The 18444-nt window shown below is 41.8% G+C and overlaps 1 protein-coding gene across 1 annotated transcript in view; it reads left to right on the top strand.

Moving 5' to 3' along the window:
• LOC308288605 (CUB and sushi domain-containing protein 1) overlaps positions 1-18444 on the top strand; it is an 803860-nt gene that overhangs the window by 707284 nt on the left and 78132 nt on the right. The window contains 1 exon segment of the mRNA XM_080730076.1: positions 5157-5345. Coding sequence (XP_080586202.1) covers positions 5157-5345 — 189 coding nt within the window.

Here is an 18444-nt window from a genome sequence, read left to right as displayed (position 1 = left end):
TGTGGCGGCTTGTGTGGGACAACTATACACATTTATGAAAAGAAATATGAGCCTAGATGCGGAGTTGTCCTTTAACATTATTTGTTGACCTTTCCAAAGGCAAGGAGGGCTTGGTTGCATCAGTAGCAGATACGCATCACTCTTCTAAATTGCTCCCAAGTTGTTCTGCAATATTAGATATTAGCTGCAGGTATAGGTAAATGTATTGGTATTGTGCCCCACCCCCTTTCTGTCTATTGGTCTGTCTCTATAGTTTTTTTGAACCACCCTTAACACTGCCATTGCTATTTGGGGCAAAATAAGTTTACAAGCTCATTACAAGCTCAGAACAAGTTACGATGCAGATTGTTGCGAGTTCGCAAATTGTTGTGGGCTTTTATGTGATGTGTATGTGGATCTGCGATGATGTAAGTGAGAAGAAGTATACAGGGAAATCTGTACCTCACCCTCTCCCTGAGCCTCTGGGCTTTGCAGCGAGAGCAAATCATTGTTGGGTCGATTGTACTGATTAAATGTTGTGAGACTTGGCCAATTTTCAGAACATGATTTTGTCCAGTCCACTTAAAAAAAGGTTGTTTGCAAACCTGTGAGACCTGATGAAACCTGATGTAAGATTAGGTTTTAATTGTACTTCTTTTTACTTTGTGTATCTAAAATGCATAGATTTTTAGTACAGCAACATACTGTATATTCTTCCAAATGACAAACAGTTTCACTATTGTTATTGGTGAATATCAATCAACAAATGATGTGCATGTGTGTTAGTCTATACATGTATGCTAATAGATCAAGCATGCATGACATCAGTAGATGAAGTGTTTGATCAGTTTTTAAAACTATTTTCAAACTGAACCGATAGTGAGAGGGTATTTGGGTGAGAGGAGTGATAGTAGAACCCAGAAGATGTTCCCTAGGGCACGGTGGATTAAGGACATTTCCTTGGAAATGAGTTGGGAGAAGGTACTGTTCCTTAGTGGGCCGCTGATGGTGGCAAAATAAGTTATAATATAAAATAGAAATTATAATAACAGTTGGATCAGTCTATGGAGTAATCATGCCATTTGAAATTACATTTTAAAACGGTTATGTTTGCACGACTTGACGTGTGTGCTGTGTGTGCATGATGTAGATTGAGGCTGAATATTGAGAGGTATCTCAAGCAAAAAATTATCTTTAAGTTGGGGAGGTTATGACACTGAACCAAAAGCCCAGTGTGTTGTGTGTGGCATTGGAAACCCTGAAGCGGCTTTTACAAACCAGGCACCAGTGATTTAATTTAAATTAAGAACGTTTCATGATTGAAGTTAGATTTAAAGTTGAATTAATGAATTGACACAGACAGTTAATTAATAAATAATTTCAATTTGTGAACAAAAAAATAATAATTCTATTAGCCCTGACAGGTTGTGTTGATGAACAGGTGAGCCTTGACATGGAAAAGTTTGAGATCTGCTGACCTAGGACAGTGTCTCTCAAAACTTTCAGACTGAGACCCTCCAAAACTATCATAGTTGAACTGGGGATCCCCCACCCTGACAAGCACTTGGAATTGTACTGTAGGAGTTGAGGCATTACATTTAGTTTGACACCTTGATTTAGGTCATGTTTGACAATTTGGCTATAATTTGTTGATTACTTTTGACGCTCATCAATTTGGCTATAATTTGTTGATTACTTTTGACGCTCATCTCATGTTTTGGATGTTATTGTGGGCTCGCCTATAAGGCGAGCACACTTTAGATATTGTCATTATTTACTAGGCAGGCAGTCAGTGCAAGTATCAAAAAACTTCGGTTCCTTTCTACTCCTACATACTTAGTGAGAAAATGAAAATAAAAACATCAATGTGTTCAGTTTACAGTGGCGAAGTGTGCTATTATTTTCTATAGCAATCGGCCAAATGGTGGCGCTGTAGGAAGCCTTCGAAAGTGCGATCTTTGAACAGGTATAGCTCATGCTGTGTTATACATACAGCCATGAAACCTGTATACACTTATGCGTCTCCTCATGCCGAACAACTTTTACCCTCTAACTTTTGACCTCTGACCTTTAGGTCTCCCACAATTCGGAATTATATGAAAAACAGTAAAAATCTATCTCCTCCTGGGATTTTCGCGTCAAGTGCACAAAACTTTTTTCACATGAACTTTGAACCTATATCTACACAGGCTATGTGGTGAGAAGTTTGTACGTTAAATAATGATTTTTTAATAATTCAATATATATTGCGGTTTTATGCAAATTATTATTCGGCCTCTAAATCATACATGCAAAGTTACACGTTCATGGCATTTGGCAAAGATGTGGAGGGTTAGTCAAAGTATCACTGAAACCAATTTTATTCCCATCGGCCAAAGGGGGGCGCTATACGAAGTGTCTGAAAATTCAAACTTCAAACGGGCATAAGTCATGACTCGTTTCGTTTGAAGACATGCAACTTGTTACACGCGTGCTTTGACTCAAGCGGAAGACATCTGTGTCGTTGTTAAGTAAGCTCCGCCCTTCAATTTTCCGCCATTTTGAGCAGTTTGTAAAACGCGTAAACCCGCTTTTATTCTGGAATTTTCGCGTCACGTGCACAAAACTTTTTTTACGTGAACTTTGGACCGATATCTAAAGATCTGTCAGATCGGATTTCTTTAACATTGAAACATGCTTTTTTAAATAATTCAAACAATATTGCATTTTTATGCAAATTATTCTTCTGCCTCTAAAACATACATGCAAAGTCACATTTTCATGACAAAATAGTGTAGAGGGTTAGTTCAAATATCACTGAAACCAATCTTACCCCAAATGGCCAAAGGGGGGCGCTATATAATTTTGAGCAGTTTGTAAAACGCTTAAACCCGTTTTTATTCTAGGATTTTTTTTGCAATTTGCATGAAACATTCTACACGCAATCTAAGGACCTTTATCTAACATGCCTATGAAGTGCACACAAAAAAAATATAAAATAATAATAATAAATATAGCTGCAAGCAGCGATAAAGTGGCCAAAGCCAAAAACACCTCAAATCATGAACACAGCCTGGGATGTGCGTGAAATCTTGCAAGCACATTCCCAATAGGTCAAGGAACAGATACTAACCTTCTCACATTGGCCTGTTATAGCGCCACCAGCGGGTCAACTTTTGCACAACACATTTTTGGAACAAAATGGACCAATCTTTGATGTCAGTAACGTCAAAGAGAGCACTGCCTGCGATCTTGACATTTTGTGCTTTTATAGCCATTGTTTTCTGGCTTGAAGCGAGCCCACAATTGTTTCGAAGGAACAATATTTTTCTAGTTAAAATATAATATCCATGGTCCTGAACGGACAGCTAGTGTATGTTAGATAGTGACTCTGTCTGTGGTGCTGAAAGGACAGCTCCCTGTATGTCTGCTGTAGTGACTCTGTCCATGGTGCTGATGTGAGCAGCAGCCAACCTACCTCTTTGAATGGTGCTGAACTGACAGCTCCACAGCAGCTGTTTTTAATTTTCATTCTTTTTAGCACATTCAGAAAAGCATCATGACGACACCTCCAAATTATTTGGCAAATGCCGTAGCGGTTATATGGCAGCTGAACAATCAAGTTCTACTGTGTGCTGAACTGACCGCAAGTGACCTCATTGCTAAAATAACAGCATATGACAGAAGGAGCGAATACATTCTCCGGCACTGGCACTTGCCATGGAACTACTGGACAAATATGCTTTTTTCCCCACTGGCAACTGCCGCGGCAGCCACCACCGCACGGACCGGCAGTTTACCGTGACGGGTTAAGGTTAGGTTTAGGTATAGTTTTACTGGGGTTAGGGTCAGGGTTAAGGTTAGGTTTAGCATAGTTATACTGAGGTTAGGGTTAGGTACCGGTCCGGTTACAGCATCGCGGCCGGTGCCGGGAAGTGTATTCGCTGTCCCTCACATATGAAACAAATTAAAATATAAAACTCAGCCAACTGTCAGCTGGTTTTGCTGTCAGGGCTCCCACCTACAGCCCCATTATGTTTGAAATTTTGCATTCATCCCTGGCCAGGGCAGAAAATGGCAAGTAAGTGACAAAATGCCAGAAAGTGAGAGCAATCAAAGAAAGTGAGAGTAATCAAACTTCTGGAGTGTTCTTCATGCTCCAGCAGTTCTGCTTCTAACTTTGACAGTATTTGCGCTGTGCTGCCGCCCAACTGAAGAGCACATTACTAACAAAGGGTTGGCTGCACCTGACTGATGAAGTTTCTTTGCCCAACTTTTTCCCCACCCTCAATATAGCAGACATGGAACTAATCATCCGTTGTGTATATGGCCATTTCATTTCTGCCACAAAAACTAATGAGTTTTGCCATGTTGTCAGCACACATTAACAATTCCATGTCCATTTCTGTAATTCTTTGCTTCCCACAGTCTTTTCTCGACCAGGGCCCTCTTGAAAGTCGTGAAAGCTTTAAGTGTTCGGATGGGTTTTAATGATCAATTGAATGAATTGTGTTCTGTCTTGGATCAGTGGAAGCAACATAGTATACTTTAAAGATAGTGCCATAGTTTTGTACTTTTTTGAGTTTTTCATGTGTCTAGGAGGTTGACAGTATTTCATTAGGCCCCCTGGTGTGGTTGTTATGAGCAATTATGTACTCACTTTGTATTTGGGATTTCTTCCTGGAGGCTGCCACCTTGTGGGTCAAAAGTGCTGGTCCAAAAACACATACAATTACATCATAGAATCAACCCCTCCCCTTTTACCATTCACCCAACACTGTGGGTGTGGCTAACTTCAGCTGGGTCACCACCCAGCATGACAACCAGGCATACTTAATGAACTGGTGGGTGTGGCCACATAAAAACCTAATTTTAACTCTTTCTGTACACTTTTTGGGTAAAAAAATCTTCCTCCTACTATAATCATAATAGCTGATAATCATGTTTTAGAGGGGGAACAAATCATGGCACCCCATCTTTAAGTTATTACTTAAAGATGGGGTGCCATATATCGATATCACAATGAAAACAAATTTGTATTTATTTTTTATTTTTCATGAATATAATCATACTGTTGACTAATTATTTGGGGACCCATTTGCAATACCCTCGCGGGCAACCACTGGGTCCCGGCCCATAGGTTGGAAACCACTGCTCTTAATTCCTCCTTGTTTCCTGTTGTCCTTGTCTCTGTCTAGCTGTCTACTGCAGCATTAATGATCCACCAATCAACGGGGGTGTCGTCAACCGGACCAAGCTCCGTCCTGGAAGCAGGTTACAGTTCTACTGTAACCATGGTTACCGTCTGGTCGGCCCTAGCAACGCCACCTGCAGGCTCCACCCCAATGGGTTGTACCAGTGGGATATACCAGCACCGTTATGTCAAGGTAGAAACACAATGGGTTGTACCAGTGGGATATACCAGCACCGTTATGTCAAGGTAGAAACACAATGGGTTGTACCAGTGGGATATACCAGCACCGTTATGTCAAGGTAGAAACACAATGGGTTGTACCAGTGGGATAGACCAGCACTGTTATGTCAAGGTAGGAACACAATGGGTTGTACCAGTGGGATATACCAGCACCGTTATGTCAAGGTAGAAACACAATGGGTTGTACCAGTGGGATAGACCAGCACTGTTATGTCAAGGTAGGAACACAATGGGTTGTACCAGTGGGATATACCAGCACCTTTATGTCAAGGTAGAAACACAATGGGTTGTACCAGTGGGATATACCAGCACCGTTATGTCAAGGTAGAAACACAATGGGTTGTACCAGTGGGATAGACCAGCACCGTTATGTCAAGGTAGGAACACAATGGGTTGTACCAGTGGGATATACCAGCACCTTTATGTCAAGGTAGAAACACAATGGGTTGTACCAGTGGGATATACCAGCACCTTTATGTCAAGGTAGAAACACAGTGGGTTGTACCAGTGGGATATACCAGCACCGTTATGTCAAGGTAGAAACACAATGTGTGCTGAATGATGATATGCCACTTGTAAGGCTGGGACTTTAACTGATTAATTGCGATTCATTAATTACAGAAATTAACACGATTAAAAGAATTAACGCATTTTAATTGCACTTAGTTTTTGCACCACAGAACCTTCAGTTTCGGGCATACCGATCATAGCGATGCACCAACCAAGAAGAGACAACAAACGCAAAGGGAGAGGTAGCCGATCAGAGCGCTTTTCTTGGCCCAGTGGATGTGAAATTTAGATAAAAAAACTCGTACAAAATTCACTCGTACAAAAAAAAAATGTTTTACTTGAAAAAAAATGCTTCTCAGGTCAAATATCAATGTGCGATTAAAATGCGATTAATTGCGATTAATTAATCACAGAGCCTGTAATTAATTAGATTAAAATTTGTAATCGCATCCCAGCCCTAGCCACTTGATATATTAAATTAAGCAACGCCCACAGGTAAACGCCCCCCATAAACACCATATAAGGGCAAAACATTAAATTATGTGATGCTGTCCAACGTGCTTTGTTAAGCCTAAATTGTTGATCTACACGCTCCCAGCACGTCACATCTGCAACTGATCAACACCACTGCGCCAAAGTATAAATCATGCTTTAGTAGAGGGTACATTACTGAACACATGCAATATCCTCCAAGGTTTTATAGTTGTAATCGAGAATGGGGCAATGGAACAATAGTCTTTAACTCATTCTCTGCCATGAAAAAATAATATTTTTCATGTACCTTTGAAAAATCGCTGAATATTCTGCGTCGCTCGGATCTGCGCACGGGAGCATTCAAAAGACAAGCACGGGGCTTCTAGAATGGGAACATCCCTGTCCACTCACGACGATCCACTCCAAAGATATAGGTTTCACATCAACCTTGCGCCCAGCCCCCTCTCCCATAGCCAAATAAAAAGAAGCCTTTTTCAACTTTGCCAACAAATATTATATGAAAAAAGCTTAAACTAAAGTATGTCTTCAGTGTGTTTGCCCTCTCTGCCAGTGTGGCTGCAATGTGGTGAAGTGTTTGCAATATCATGTCTCAGTGGAGCAGGACAAACAGCAGAGCAGATCAGAGACATCGCCTGCTCTCCACCCATGGTAGCGGTTATGCAGTTACATTATTTACACATTGAGTGCTTTTCCCGACAAAAGGATTTCAAACCCGGCCGCGGAGTGCTTTTCCCGATAAAAGTCGGAATATCGCTTTTATATTAAATAACAGTAACGTGCGATCATTGGGACCCGCGGGTGAAAGAAAACTCAATCTCCCGTGATCCTTTGAGTGATGATGTCATCAGGAAGTGAATATCATCCGTTGGCTTCTATGCATTGCTCTGCAGTAAAATGGCGAAAAACTATTGTTGATTGATATTTCAACATAGTCAATTTCCACAACATGGACACGATCGTGGCTTCCGTGGGTCTTCAAAATAAGGTACAATCAATGGAAAAACCCCGGCAGAAGGTATCTAAATAATTAATTATATGTCAAGTATAGAAAGTGTTACTTACTGATCACATGAACACCATGCAATTGCAATGTATAATCTTACCATCTGATGAAGATACAACCTGGATAACATGTTGTTTCCAGATGTAGGACAGTGGACACACACTTAGGATGGTTAATTAGTCCAGAAGGAGTCCTGGAAATCTGGCCCTTGGGCTTTCTTGTAGCCCCATTCCAGATTCCAAATATTATTATTTTATTACTTTTATGGTGCGAAGGTAGCTGTCCAGCCACCATGTAACAAGGGTGCAACTGCTTCATGATTTCTTACACGTTTAAACATGGCGGGGGAAAAAACAGTGGCACATGTACTGAAAGGCATTACTTCACATGTAGAAAGGTATCTGATGTTAAAATGTATTTAAAGTGATCCCTGATTAGTAAGCCATGTAGGCCTTAATCTATCTATAAATGCGAGAAGTCTCTGCGTGTCTGTCTGTCTGTCTGTCTGCGTGTATGTAATCTGCGTATCTCGAGAACCGTTCGTCCCACCGGCTTCAGATTCGGCACGCGCGTTCCCCGCCGCGGCACGGAGTGCAGTGCCGGGTCTCGACCCGACCCGACGCGCGGTTTTCCCGAACCGGCGCGAAACGTTCGGAATCTCCTTATGCGGGTTGATTGTTGACATCAGGCTGTTCCGGAGGAAATCGGCGAAAGCTCTGACTCATTGTGACATCACTTCATAAAAGGCTCTGACATCACGTACGCCACATGAGTCAACAAAAAATCTCTGTGAGTGTGTATGTATATGTAATCCGCGTATCTCGAGAACCGTTCGTCCCACGGGCACGCGCGTTCTCCATATATGGGCGTTCGTCCCACGGGCATGCGCGTTCTCCATATATGGGCATATATGGGCATAAAATGAATGCCCCCATATATGGGCATAAAATGGATTGCAGACAGACAGATACAGATATCTCCATATATGGACATAAATGGACAGAGGCAAACAGATGGTCAAAGATCTCCATATATGGGTGTTCGTCCCACGGGCACGCGCGTTCTCCATATATGGGCATAAAATGAATGCCCCCATATATGGGCATAAAATGGATTGCAGACAGACAGATACAGATATCTCCATATATGGACATAAATGGACAGAGGCAAACAGATGGTCAAAGATCTCCATATATGGGCATAAAATGGACGCAGACAGACAGATACAGATATCTCCATATATGGGCATAAATGGACACAGGCAAACAGATGTTCAAAACGGGTCCTATGACAACAGGTATAATGAGGTTTGCATTAAAGGGGGAACCGGCACTGTGTCTGAAACACAGTTGGAGGCACAGACAGATACTCCATATATGGGCATAAAATGGACGCAGATAGACAGATATCTCCATATATGGGCATAAAATGGACCCGGAACTATAACTGCAGTGATCTCCATATATGGACATAAAATGGACGCCGACAGACAGACAGACAGACAGATACAGATATCTCCATATATGGGCATAAATGGACACAGGCAGACAGATGGTCAAAACGGGTCCTATGAAAACAGGTATAATGGGGTTTGCATTAAAGGGCGGGGCATTCATTCCCTATTTACATCTCCTTATGCGGAGCTGATTGTTGATTGTTGACATCAGGCTGTTCCGGAGGAAATCGGCGCAAGCGCTGACTCATTGTGACATCATTTCATAAAAGGCTCTGACATCGCGTACGCAACATGAGTCAACACAAAATGCCATGGTTATGTATCTCCATATATGGGCATATGGGCAGATCTCCATATGGGCTACATATATGGGCATATGGGCACTGCTGACTCATATGGGCAGATTGTTGACATCAGGCTGTTCCGGAGGAAATCGGCGCAAGCGCTGACTCATTGTGACATCATTTCATAAAAGGCTGTTATGTATCTCCATATATGGGCATATGGGCAGATCTCCATATGGGCTACATATATGGGCATATGGGCACTGCTGACTCATATGGGCATAAAGGGGACACAGATATATGGGCATAAATGGACGTATCGGCACAAGGGCTGACTCATACAGAGATCTCCATATATGGGCATATGGGCAGATCTCCATATGGGCTACATATATGGGCATATGGGCAGGGCATATGGGCAATCTGACATCACTTCTGCTGACTCACGGCGCAAAACGTTCGGAGGCTGTTCCGGAGGAAATCGACCCGACGCGCGTTTTTTCCGAAACGGCGCAAAACGTTCGGAATCTCCTTATGCGGAGCTGATTGTTGACATCAGGCTGTTCCGGAAGGAAATCGGCGCAAGCGCTGACTCATTGTGACATCATTTCATAAAAGGCTCTGACATCGCGTACGCAACATGAGTCAACACAAAATGCCATGGTTATGTATCTCCATATATGGGCATATGGGCAGATCTCCATATGGGCTACACAGATATATGGGCATAAATGGACGTATCGGCACAAGGGCTGACTCATACAGAGATCTCCATATATGGGCATATGATATATGGGCATAAAATGAATGCCCCCATATATGGGCATAAAATGGATTGCAGACAGACAGATACAGATATCTCCATATATGGACATAAATGGACAGAGGCAAACAGATGGTCAAAGATCTCCATATATGGGCATAAAATGGACGCAGACAGACAGATACAGATATCTCCATATATGGGCATAAATGGACACAGGCAAACAGATGTTCAAAACGGGTCCTATGACCACAGGTATAATGAGGTTTGCATTAAAGGGGGAACCGGCACTGTGTCTGCAACACAGTTGGAGGCACAGACAGATACTCCATATATGGGCATAAAATGGACGCAGATAGACAGATATCTCCATATATGGGCATAAAATGGACCCAGAACTATAACTGCAGTGATCTCCATATATGGACATAAAATGGACGCCGACAGACAGACAGACAGATACAGATATCTCCATATATGGGCATAAATGGACACAGGCAGACAGATGGTCAAAACGGGTCCTATGAAAACAGGTATAATGGGGTTTGCATTAAAGGGCGGGGCATTCATTCCCTATTTACATTGTTCCGAGTTGGCCAGGTCGCCGACTAGACGCTGGGCCGCCCGAAGGGCGGCCCAGCTTCTAGTATGTTATAATAACCCTCTTTTTTTTTTTGTAACTTATTTTTTATTATCTTCAATAAACATACAAATATGAAAAAGGCACTTACAATCAGAAAATTATTAAAAGGGAATAAGAAAAGGGGTAAAACAAAAGAACATAAAATTGTGTTGAGGTGGGCATTATATCACAGGGTAGACGTAATGATGGATAACATTTCCTTTTTTTTAAATGTACAATCAATCAATGAGTTACAAGTCAGTTACTAAATGCTCAGTTACAAGGCGCCATCTAGTGGAGAGTCATCTTGAATCAGGTAAGAAAACCATTTCTTCCAGTTTCTCCCATATTGGTCCGCTCTCAGCCGAAGAGAGAAAGTCAAACTTTCCATGGTGTCTATTTCGTTGACTACTGTAATCCAGTCGTCCTTAGTAGGTGGGGTGGCCTGTAGCCATTTCCGTGTGATGGCTTTCTTGCAGGCAGCCATGATGATTTTGTACAGATATGAGTCCTGGGTCATGAGTTCGTCAGGAATTTTCCCCAGATACAGTGTAACAAAAGAGCATTCAATTTCTATTCCAAAAATAGCCTTGATTTCTTTGGTGACCTCTTGCCAATAAGGCTGAATTGAAGGACAGTCCCAAAATATGTGGAAGTGGTCTGCCATCATTTTACCACATTGTCTCCAGCACTGACCTTGGTCCTGATTACCCTGCTGTAAACTTTTCAATTTTGGAGTGATAAAGTACCTTATTGTATTCTTCCAAGTGAATTCCCGCCATGCTCTTGAGTTAGTAGTTTTTATTTGACCCTCCCAAATAGCCTCCCAATCCTCCTCAGATATCTCCAGTCCCGATTCCTTCTCCCATTTCTGTTTGACTGTTATAGTCGAATGGTCTTTAGAGTTCTGTAATATGGCATACGTTCGTGATATAAGGTGTTCATTGTCACTATTTTTGTATGCACTTGTGAATAAATTGACCAGATTGTGTTCTTTAGTCTGTTTAATTTCCACATCGAAATAGTTCCTGAACTGGAGGTATCTGTAAAAGTCATTTTTTTCAAGGTAATAGGCATCTGACATTTGACTAAAGGACGCAAGGTTACCTCTGGTGAGTAAGGTACAATAGGCTTTTACGCCGTTTGATGCCCAATGCCTAAACCTGTTATCCAGCTTCGCTGGCACAAACTCAGAATCAAATGACACCCATTTCAGTATGCGTATATGTTTATCCAGATGTAACTTTTTACAGATCTTAAACCACGTTCCCAGTGCCACCTTTGTCCACCTGTTTACTTTGTTCTGGTAGAGAGCCCATTTACGTTTATCACCCAATATGGACTGAGCAGGAATGTCAAATTGACTGAATTCCAGTTCCTTCCATCTTGCTGAATATTCTGGGTTACACCAGGCTATCAATGGTCTTAGTTGGGCCGCAGTGAAATAATCCTCCAAGCATGGCAGGGAGAATCCATCTTTGTCTTTGGGTAATTGTAGGGTCTTGTATTTAACACGGGGTCTCTTTCCATTCCAAATATAACGTGAAATCATCTTGTTCCATTCATTAAAATCTTTGGGGGGAATTGTAACAGGAAGTGACTGGAACAGATACAAATAGCGGGGTAAAACATTCATTTTTATGGTTTCAATTCTGTTTGACATGTCAAGTGGCAGTAGGGACCATCTGTCAAGATCAGCCTTAATCGACTTAGTAACAGGACCATAGTTCTTTTCATATATTTTAGATATATCTTTTGGAATCCAAATACCCAAGTATTTGATGGCTAATGCATCCCATTTAAAGTCAAATCCAGAGCGCAGTTCTGAACTTGGAGAAAAATTATAGGCAAGTAACTGAGTCTTGTGTGTATTCAGTTTATAACCCGAGTACGTACCAAATAGACTCAGGGTAGACATCAATTTAGGTATACTCATCTCCGGGTTACTCAATGTGAGCAAAATATCGTCTGCGAATAGGCTTATCTTATATTCAGAATTCCCAATTGATATTCCCTGGATCTCTGGATCTTCCCTGATTGCCTGAGCCAGTGGTTCAAGGAAAAGCGCGAAGAGGGCGGGGCTTAGAACGCAGCCCTGGCGGCACCCCCTCCCAAGCTCTATTGGACGTGATAGATATCCATTAACTTTAATTCTGGCCGTAGGGGATGAATAAAGTGATTTTATACATTGCACTGATTTCTCGTCAAACCCAAATCGCTCTAAGACCTGGTAAAGGTAGTCCCAGCCTACGCTATCGAAAGCAGCGGCTGCATCTAGACTTATAAGCGTTGAACTTGACCTTCCCTTACTCATAAAATCAACCACATGAAGTGTACGCCTAATATTATCTTGTGTTGTCCTAGATCTGACAAACCCGGTCTGGTCAATTTCTACCAAGTCTGCGACAGCATCTTCCAGCCTTCTGGCAATAATTGATGCAAACAGTTTGTAATCTATGTTCAATATTGATATCGGCCTGTATGAACTACATTCAACTTTGTCTTTACCCTCTTTGGGAATGACTGTAATCAGTGCTTCGCTCCAAGATGGGGGCATGTGTCCTTCTGTAAGGGTGTAGTTAAAGCAGCTGAGAAGCATAGGTGTTAATTCAGGTTTAAACATTTTGTAATATTCCCCTGTTAGGCCATCGGAACCAGGCGCTTTGTCTGTCTTCAACCGGGAGATGGCTTCTTCCACCTCAGTACTAGTAATCGCTGCTGTCAATATCTTATTTTGCCGTTCACCTATTGAGGGAAGATCCAGAGAATTCAAAAAGTTAGCAATGGTTGCTGAATCCGCCTTATCCGGCTGGGTGTATAGGTCCTGATAGTAAGTCTCAAAAGCTTGCTGTATTTCTTCCTGGTTGTGACACATTCTATTATTTCTCGGGTTCCTTATTTTATAAATGCTTCTATCCGCTTGCTGTTTACGCAATCTCCATGAAAGGAGTTTCATAGCTTTGGCACCTGTCTCATAATATTTTTGTTTAACAAATCTCATTTTTTTCTCGTTCTCTTCATCATACATTTTATTTATTTTTTGTCGAAGACATTTCAATTGGGCTAATGTCTGTGAGTCTTTCTGGATTGAGTGCAGAGTTTCTAATTCCTTCATTTTAGACTGTAACTGTAGCAGACAATTTTGTTTTAACCTCTTTTTATGTGCCGTGTATGCTATGAGTCTGCCTCTCAAAACACATTTCCAGGCGTCCCGCAAAACATTTGGAGTGACCGTTCCATTGTCGTTATTTAATAAATAATCCTGTAGTTCTTTCTTTATATATTCTTTGCATAAATTGTCATTCAGAATGCTATTGTTGAGTCTCCATATTGAGTTTCTCTTTCTGCTGTCTAGGTGCAAGGTCAAATATACACCTGAGTGGTCAGATACATCTTTTATACCTATCTTGCACTCACTTATCCTATGTATATCTGTTAATGGAACAAAAAAATAATCAATACGTGAGTGTTCTGAGTGGGGGGAACTATAAAAAGTGAACTCTTTCTCTGAGGGGTGGAGCTCTCTCCATATATCTATCATACCCGATTCCTTCAACATCTTTCTCATAATACCGGAGTGATGATGGATTTTTTTGTGTTGATTTGTGGAGTCAATTTTACGTAATTGCACATTCCAGTCGCCTCCACAGATCACCACTCCTGATGCCTCCTTAATTAAGAGATTAAAGATTGTTTTGATAAATGACTTATCATGACCTGGTGGAAGATAGACGTTAAACAAAGTCACTTCTTTATTATCTATCTTTCCTTTGACTAAAATATAACGTCCTTCCTTATCTTTAATCTGTGATTCCAATTGAAAATTTTATTTATTAGACAATAGTATGGCCACTCCCCGTCTACGTCCCGATTCATGAGAAGAATAGAATGTATTCACAAAACCCATCTTTTTTAGTTTTTCATGCTCTTTGCCCGATAAATGTGTCTCTTGCCAAAATATTATTTGTAATTTTTCCCTTTTCATTTTCGCAATTACCTTACTCCTTTTGACCGGATTATGTAACCCATTGACATTGAGCGTTATTACCCTGTAATCCTGATAACCCATTTCAGTAGTCTCCTTTTATCTAAGTTAGCCCACCTCAACTTACAACACAATACCCAGGGGAAGAAAAAATAAAAAGCATAACAGTAAACATTAAACACATCAGAATAGAGATAACCAAAAGTGACTTCCATAACTGGAGAACAGAAGTGCTCCTCAAAATTAAGGGGAAATCCTGCCTTAAGAAAAGGGCCCCTTTGTGGAACAGAAAATATGACTGCCCCAAAGAAAACAAAGTATAGCATACTATTTTGCTATGGCAGCTTATAACAGCTCACTCACTTAAACTGAACACTATTTTGAGCTGGAATGTAAATTAAATTAGTCATCCTACAATAAGTAAATAGGCGAGAAAACAACCTTAACGGAGTACTTCAGTAAGTCTGTAAACCTGATCCATTCCCGGGTGTGGCTTCACTTCTTCTGGGGGTTGTGGCGAAATTGGCGCAGCTTCTCTCGTATCTGCTCTGCTCGATTGGTATTTTTGCGTTTGCCTCCTCCCACCTTCGTCCATGGTGGCTGTCGTCTGCTTCCAGATGGGGCTGACCTCCCTCTTTCAGAAGACGGTCCTCCACCTTCCAATGTCGGTCCTCCTTCCTCAGGTAGAGAGTAGCCCCTCCTCCGCAGGTCGTCTGCAGCCTCTTTTGCGTCATCGTAGATTACAGTCCCATCCTCGAACAGCACCTTGAGTCTAGCAGGTGGGGGGGTGCGGAACTTTATCCCTTCTTTTTGGAGTAATTTCCTTATATCAGAATACTCGCCTCTCTTCTTTTTTATTTCTGGTGGGTAGTCGTTATCGATAAAAAGTCTCTTGTCTTTGTAGAGAATTGTTCCCTTTTTCCACGCCGTGGAAACCACAAGCTCCTGAGTGGTGGACTCCAGAAAGTTCACTATTATAGATCTCGGTGGGGCTTCCTTGGGTGGTTTTGGTCCCAGGGCTCTGTGACATCTCTGTATTTTCAGGTCAAGGTCAGCAGAGATACCCACGCTGTTTATCAGGAACGTGGTCACCCAGTCCTTCAAATTAAGAGCCTCCGTTTCATCTTCATCTACCGCAAAAATGCGTATATTATTTCTGCGCTGGCGCATTTGCATGTCTAGAAGCTTAGCATGGGTTGAATCATGTAGTAGAATCATTGCCTGTAGAGCTTCTTCCACGTCCAGGGTGCGGTCCTCTCCGTCGGCGACACGTTGTTCCACGTTGTCTAGCCTTGTTGTTGTAGCCGTTAGCTCACTCCTGATAGCCCCCAGAGATTGATTAATCTCGTCCTTGAAGTCAGATAACTCCTTCTTCATATCCTCTCTTATTGAGGCACGTAGTGAGTCTAGATCCTTCTTCATATCTTGACGCATTGCGGTCATACCGGTTTGGATTGCGGCATGTATGTCAGCCAGTGAATTAGCCTCCGTGCTAGCCTCCATGCTAGCAGGCTTAGCATTAGCCGGGTCTTCTTTTCCCGTGGTTGATTTCTCGCCTTTCTGCAGTCGTGCGGATCTTCCAGTTTCAGCCCTCCCGAGTTTCTCCCCTTCCATTTACTTAGTGATGATTCTTGAGTGTTGAAACAAATAATTTCGGGGATAATTTACATGTGAGTGGAGGAGCGTTGATTCAGCCTGCCATTCTCTGTTGCCGTCAACCCGGAAGTCCTATAATAACCCTCTTTAACCGAAATATACCTTTTAAAACACTTGGAATATATTCCTTTGAGAGAGAAAAAGTTATATGTTCAACCCCTGGGGGGAGCCATTGCACTGTTCGTCGCATGCAGTGATGACGTAGGCAATGCATTTTGGCTGGTCGGGCCCATTTAAAATGGCGATGTAAACAGGTTTTAGATGTTGAATTAAACACTTACAGGCACGGCAAAACATCCTACTTGATATGAACAGAACAGAAAAGCACCACACTACTAACTACAGTTAATCTGAGCTTCAAGACAATGTTTTAAATATTGTAAAGAGAACGTTGTTTTGACGTTCCATATTAAACCTATGGGCCCGACCAGCCAAAATGCATTGCCTACGTCATCACTGCATGCGACGAACAGTGCAATGGCTCCCCCCAGGGGTTGAACATATAACTTTTTTTCTCTCAAAGGAATATATTCCAAGTGTTTTAAAAGGTATATTTCGGTTAAAGAGGGTTATTATAACATATTAAGGCCTACATGGCTTACAAATCAGGGATCACTTTAAATATCAAAAGTACAATAAGTATTAAAAGTACAGCATAAAGACCTTTTTCATTGTACAAAGAAACACAACAGCCAGAAATCTTGTCTACTTTGATTAATTATGTACATCTCAGTACTTTCAATTAATTCGTTTTATTTTTTATTTTTTTCATGTAGCCAGTCCGTTCATCCCATGCCATCTCCATCCATTTGTAGCAACTATTTGTGAGAGGATGTTGTCCATTACATCAAATAATTCTCCATCTGTAGTGCACTGTCCATCTTCCATCTTCATCCACTTGAAGGTTTTACACAGTAGTAGTAGTAGTTTTAGTTAACGGTTATGAAAAGCATAAAGTCAAATGTCCTCCTGTACAACCAACCATCCTGAATATATCGTCAGAATATGGAATGTGTTCCAGTTGGAATGTGATACAGGGCCACAAGAAAACTCCACAGGGGCCGGATTTGGCCCACAGGCCACCAGTTGAATATCACTGTCCTACAGTATGTGCATCAAAATGCATGAATGCAGTATAAAGCACCACATGCCCTGCCTAATCTAGTTGAATACCCCTGCTATAGCATATCCTGCCATGCTTTACTATTACTTAAAGGTTAAATGACATTCTGTTTTTACCAATCATAAAAGTCTTTGCCCTGGTCCTAAAAACATGTTTTAAAATGTTTAAACTTGAAAATCCACTCCATGGAGCCATGGTCTCTTTCTCTGTTCAGGTGTCATGAAAAACGGTCTGTCACCTGAAATACTCTATAATCACCACTAGGGGAGCCTCTCTCTCCCACTCATTCTAACAAATATTATTATAGCTTGAGTACAATTTTGAATATTTGTACTTTACTTGAGTTTTTCCAATTTTCAATTATTATACTTCTACTCCACTACATCTCAGAGGCAAATGCACTTTATCTCTCCACTACAATCATTTTGATTTTGATTATTAATACAAATCACTCACTTCAGCCCTTTAGGCCAGCAGTTCTCAAACTATGGTACCCAAACGTTCCCTTGCACTGGCCACACACACGCACACGCAGTCACGCACACACGCTCTCACATGCACGCTCTCTCTCTCTCTCTCTCACTCACACACACACACACACACACACACACACAGAGGACCGCCCCGGCTCCAACACTGACCGAGAGATGCATGCATTGTTCGCAGACGCGATGCATTTGTTTCGCTGCTTTGCTTTGGTACAAGACACACACACAGGCTGAGCTGAGCCCTGAAGAGGCACACACGAACAGCATCGAGAGTCGCGAATGTTTTTTCTTACCCCGGGACCGAGGTTACCGGATCTTTGGCTAAATGCCTCCGTTTAGAGAACCACCTATTGCTTGTGTTATCATAGCGTTTTACTGTCTGCTCGCCGGGTCGCCGTGCCCGTGTGTGTGGGGGGGAGCCCAGGGCAGCGTGGAGTTATAGTAGGCTCTCCACGGAGCTCTGCTGCTCCGGGAGCAGAGCGCTGTCCTCTGCCTCGGTAATGAGGAGGGAGGCGCTGTCCAAGGACGCAGCCAGGGCGGAAAATACATAGCGATACATAGCGATTTTCACTATTTCACAAAAGCATAAACTGACTACTTGATATGAAGGATATTGATGTAAATAAGATATTTGAATGGACACATGTATTTTATATGCCCATATTTA

The sequence above is a fragment of the Nannobrachium achirus genome (assembly GCF_963921795.1).
Source record: "Nannobrachium achirus genome assembly, chromosome: 7".
Lineage (NCBI taxonomy): Eukaryota > Metazoa > Chordata > Actinopteri > Myctophiformes > Myctophidae > Nannobrachium > Nannobrachium achirus.
The sequence above is the reverse complement of the archived record's forward strand: the minus strand, read 5'-3'. Positions and strand labels throughout refer to the sequence as shown.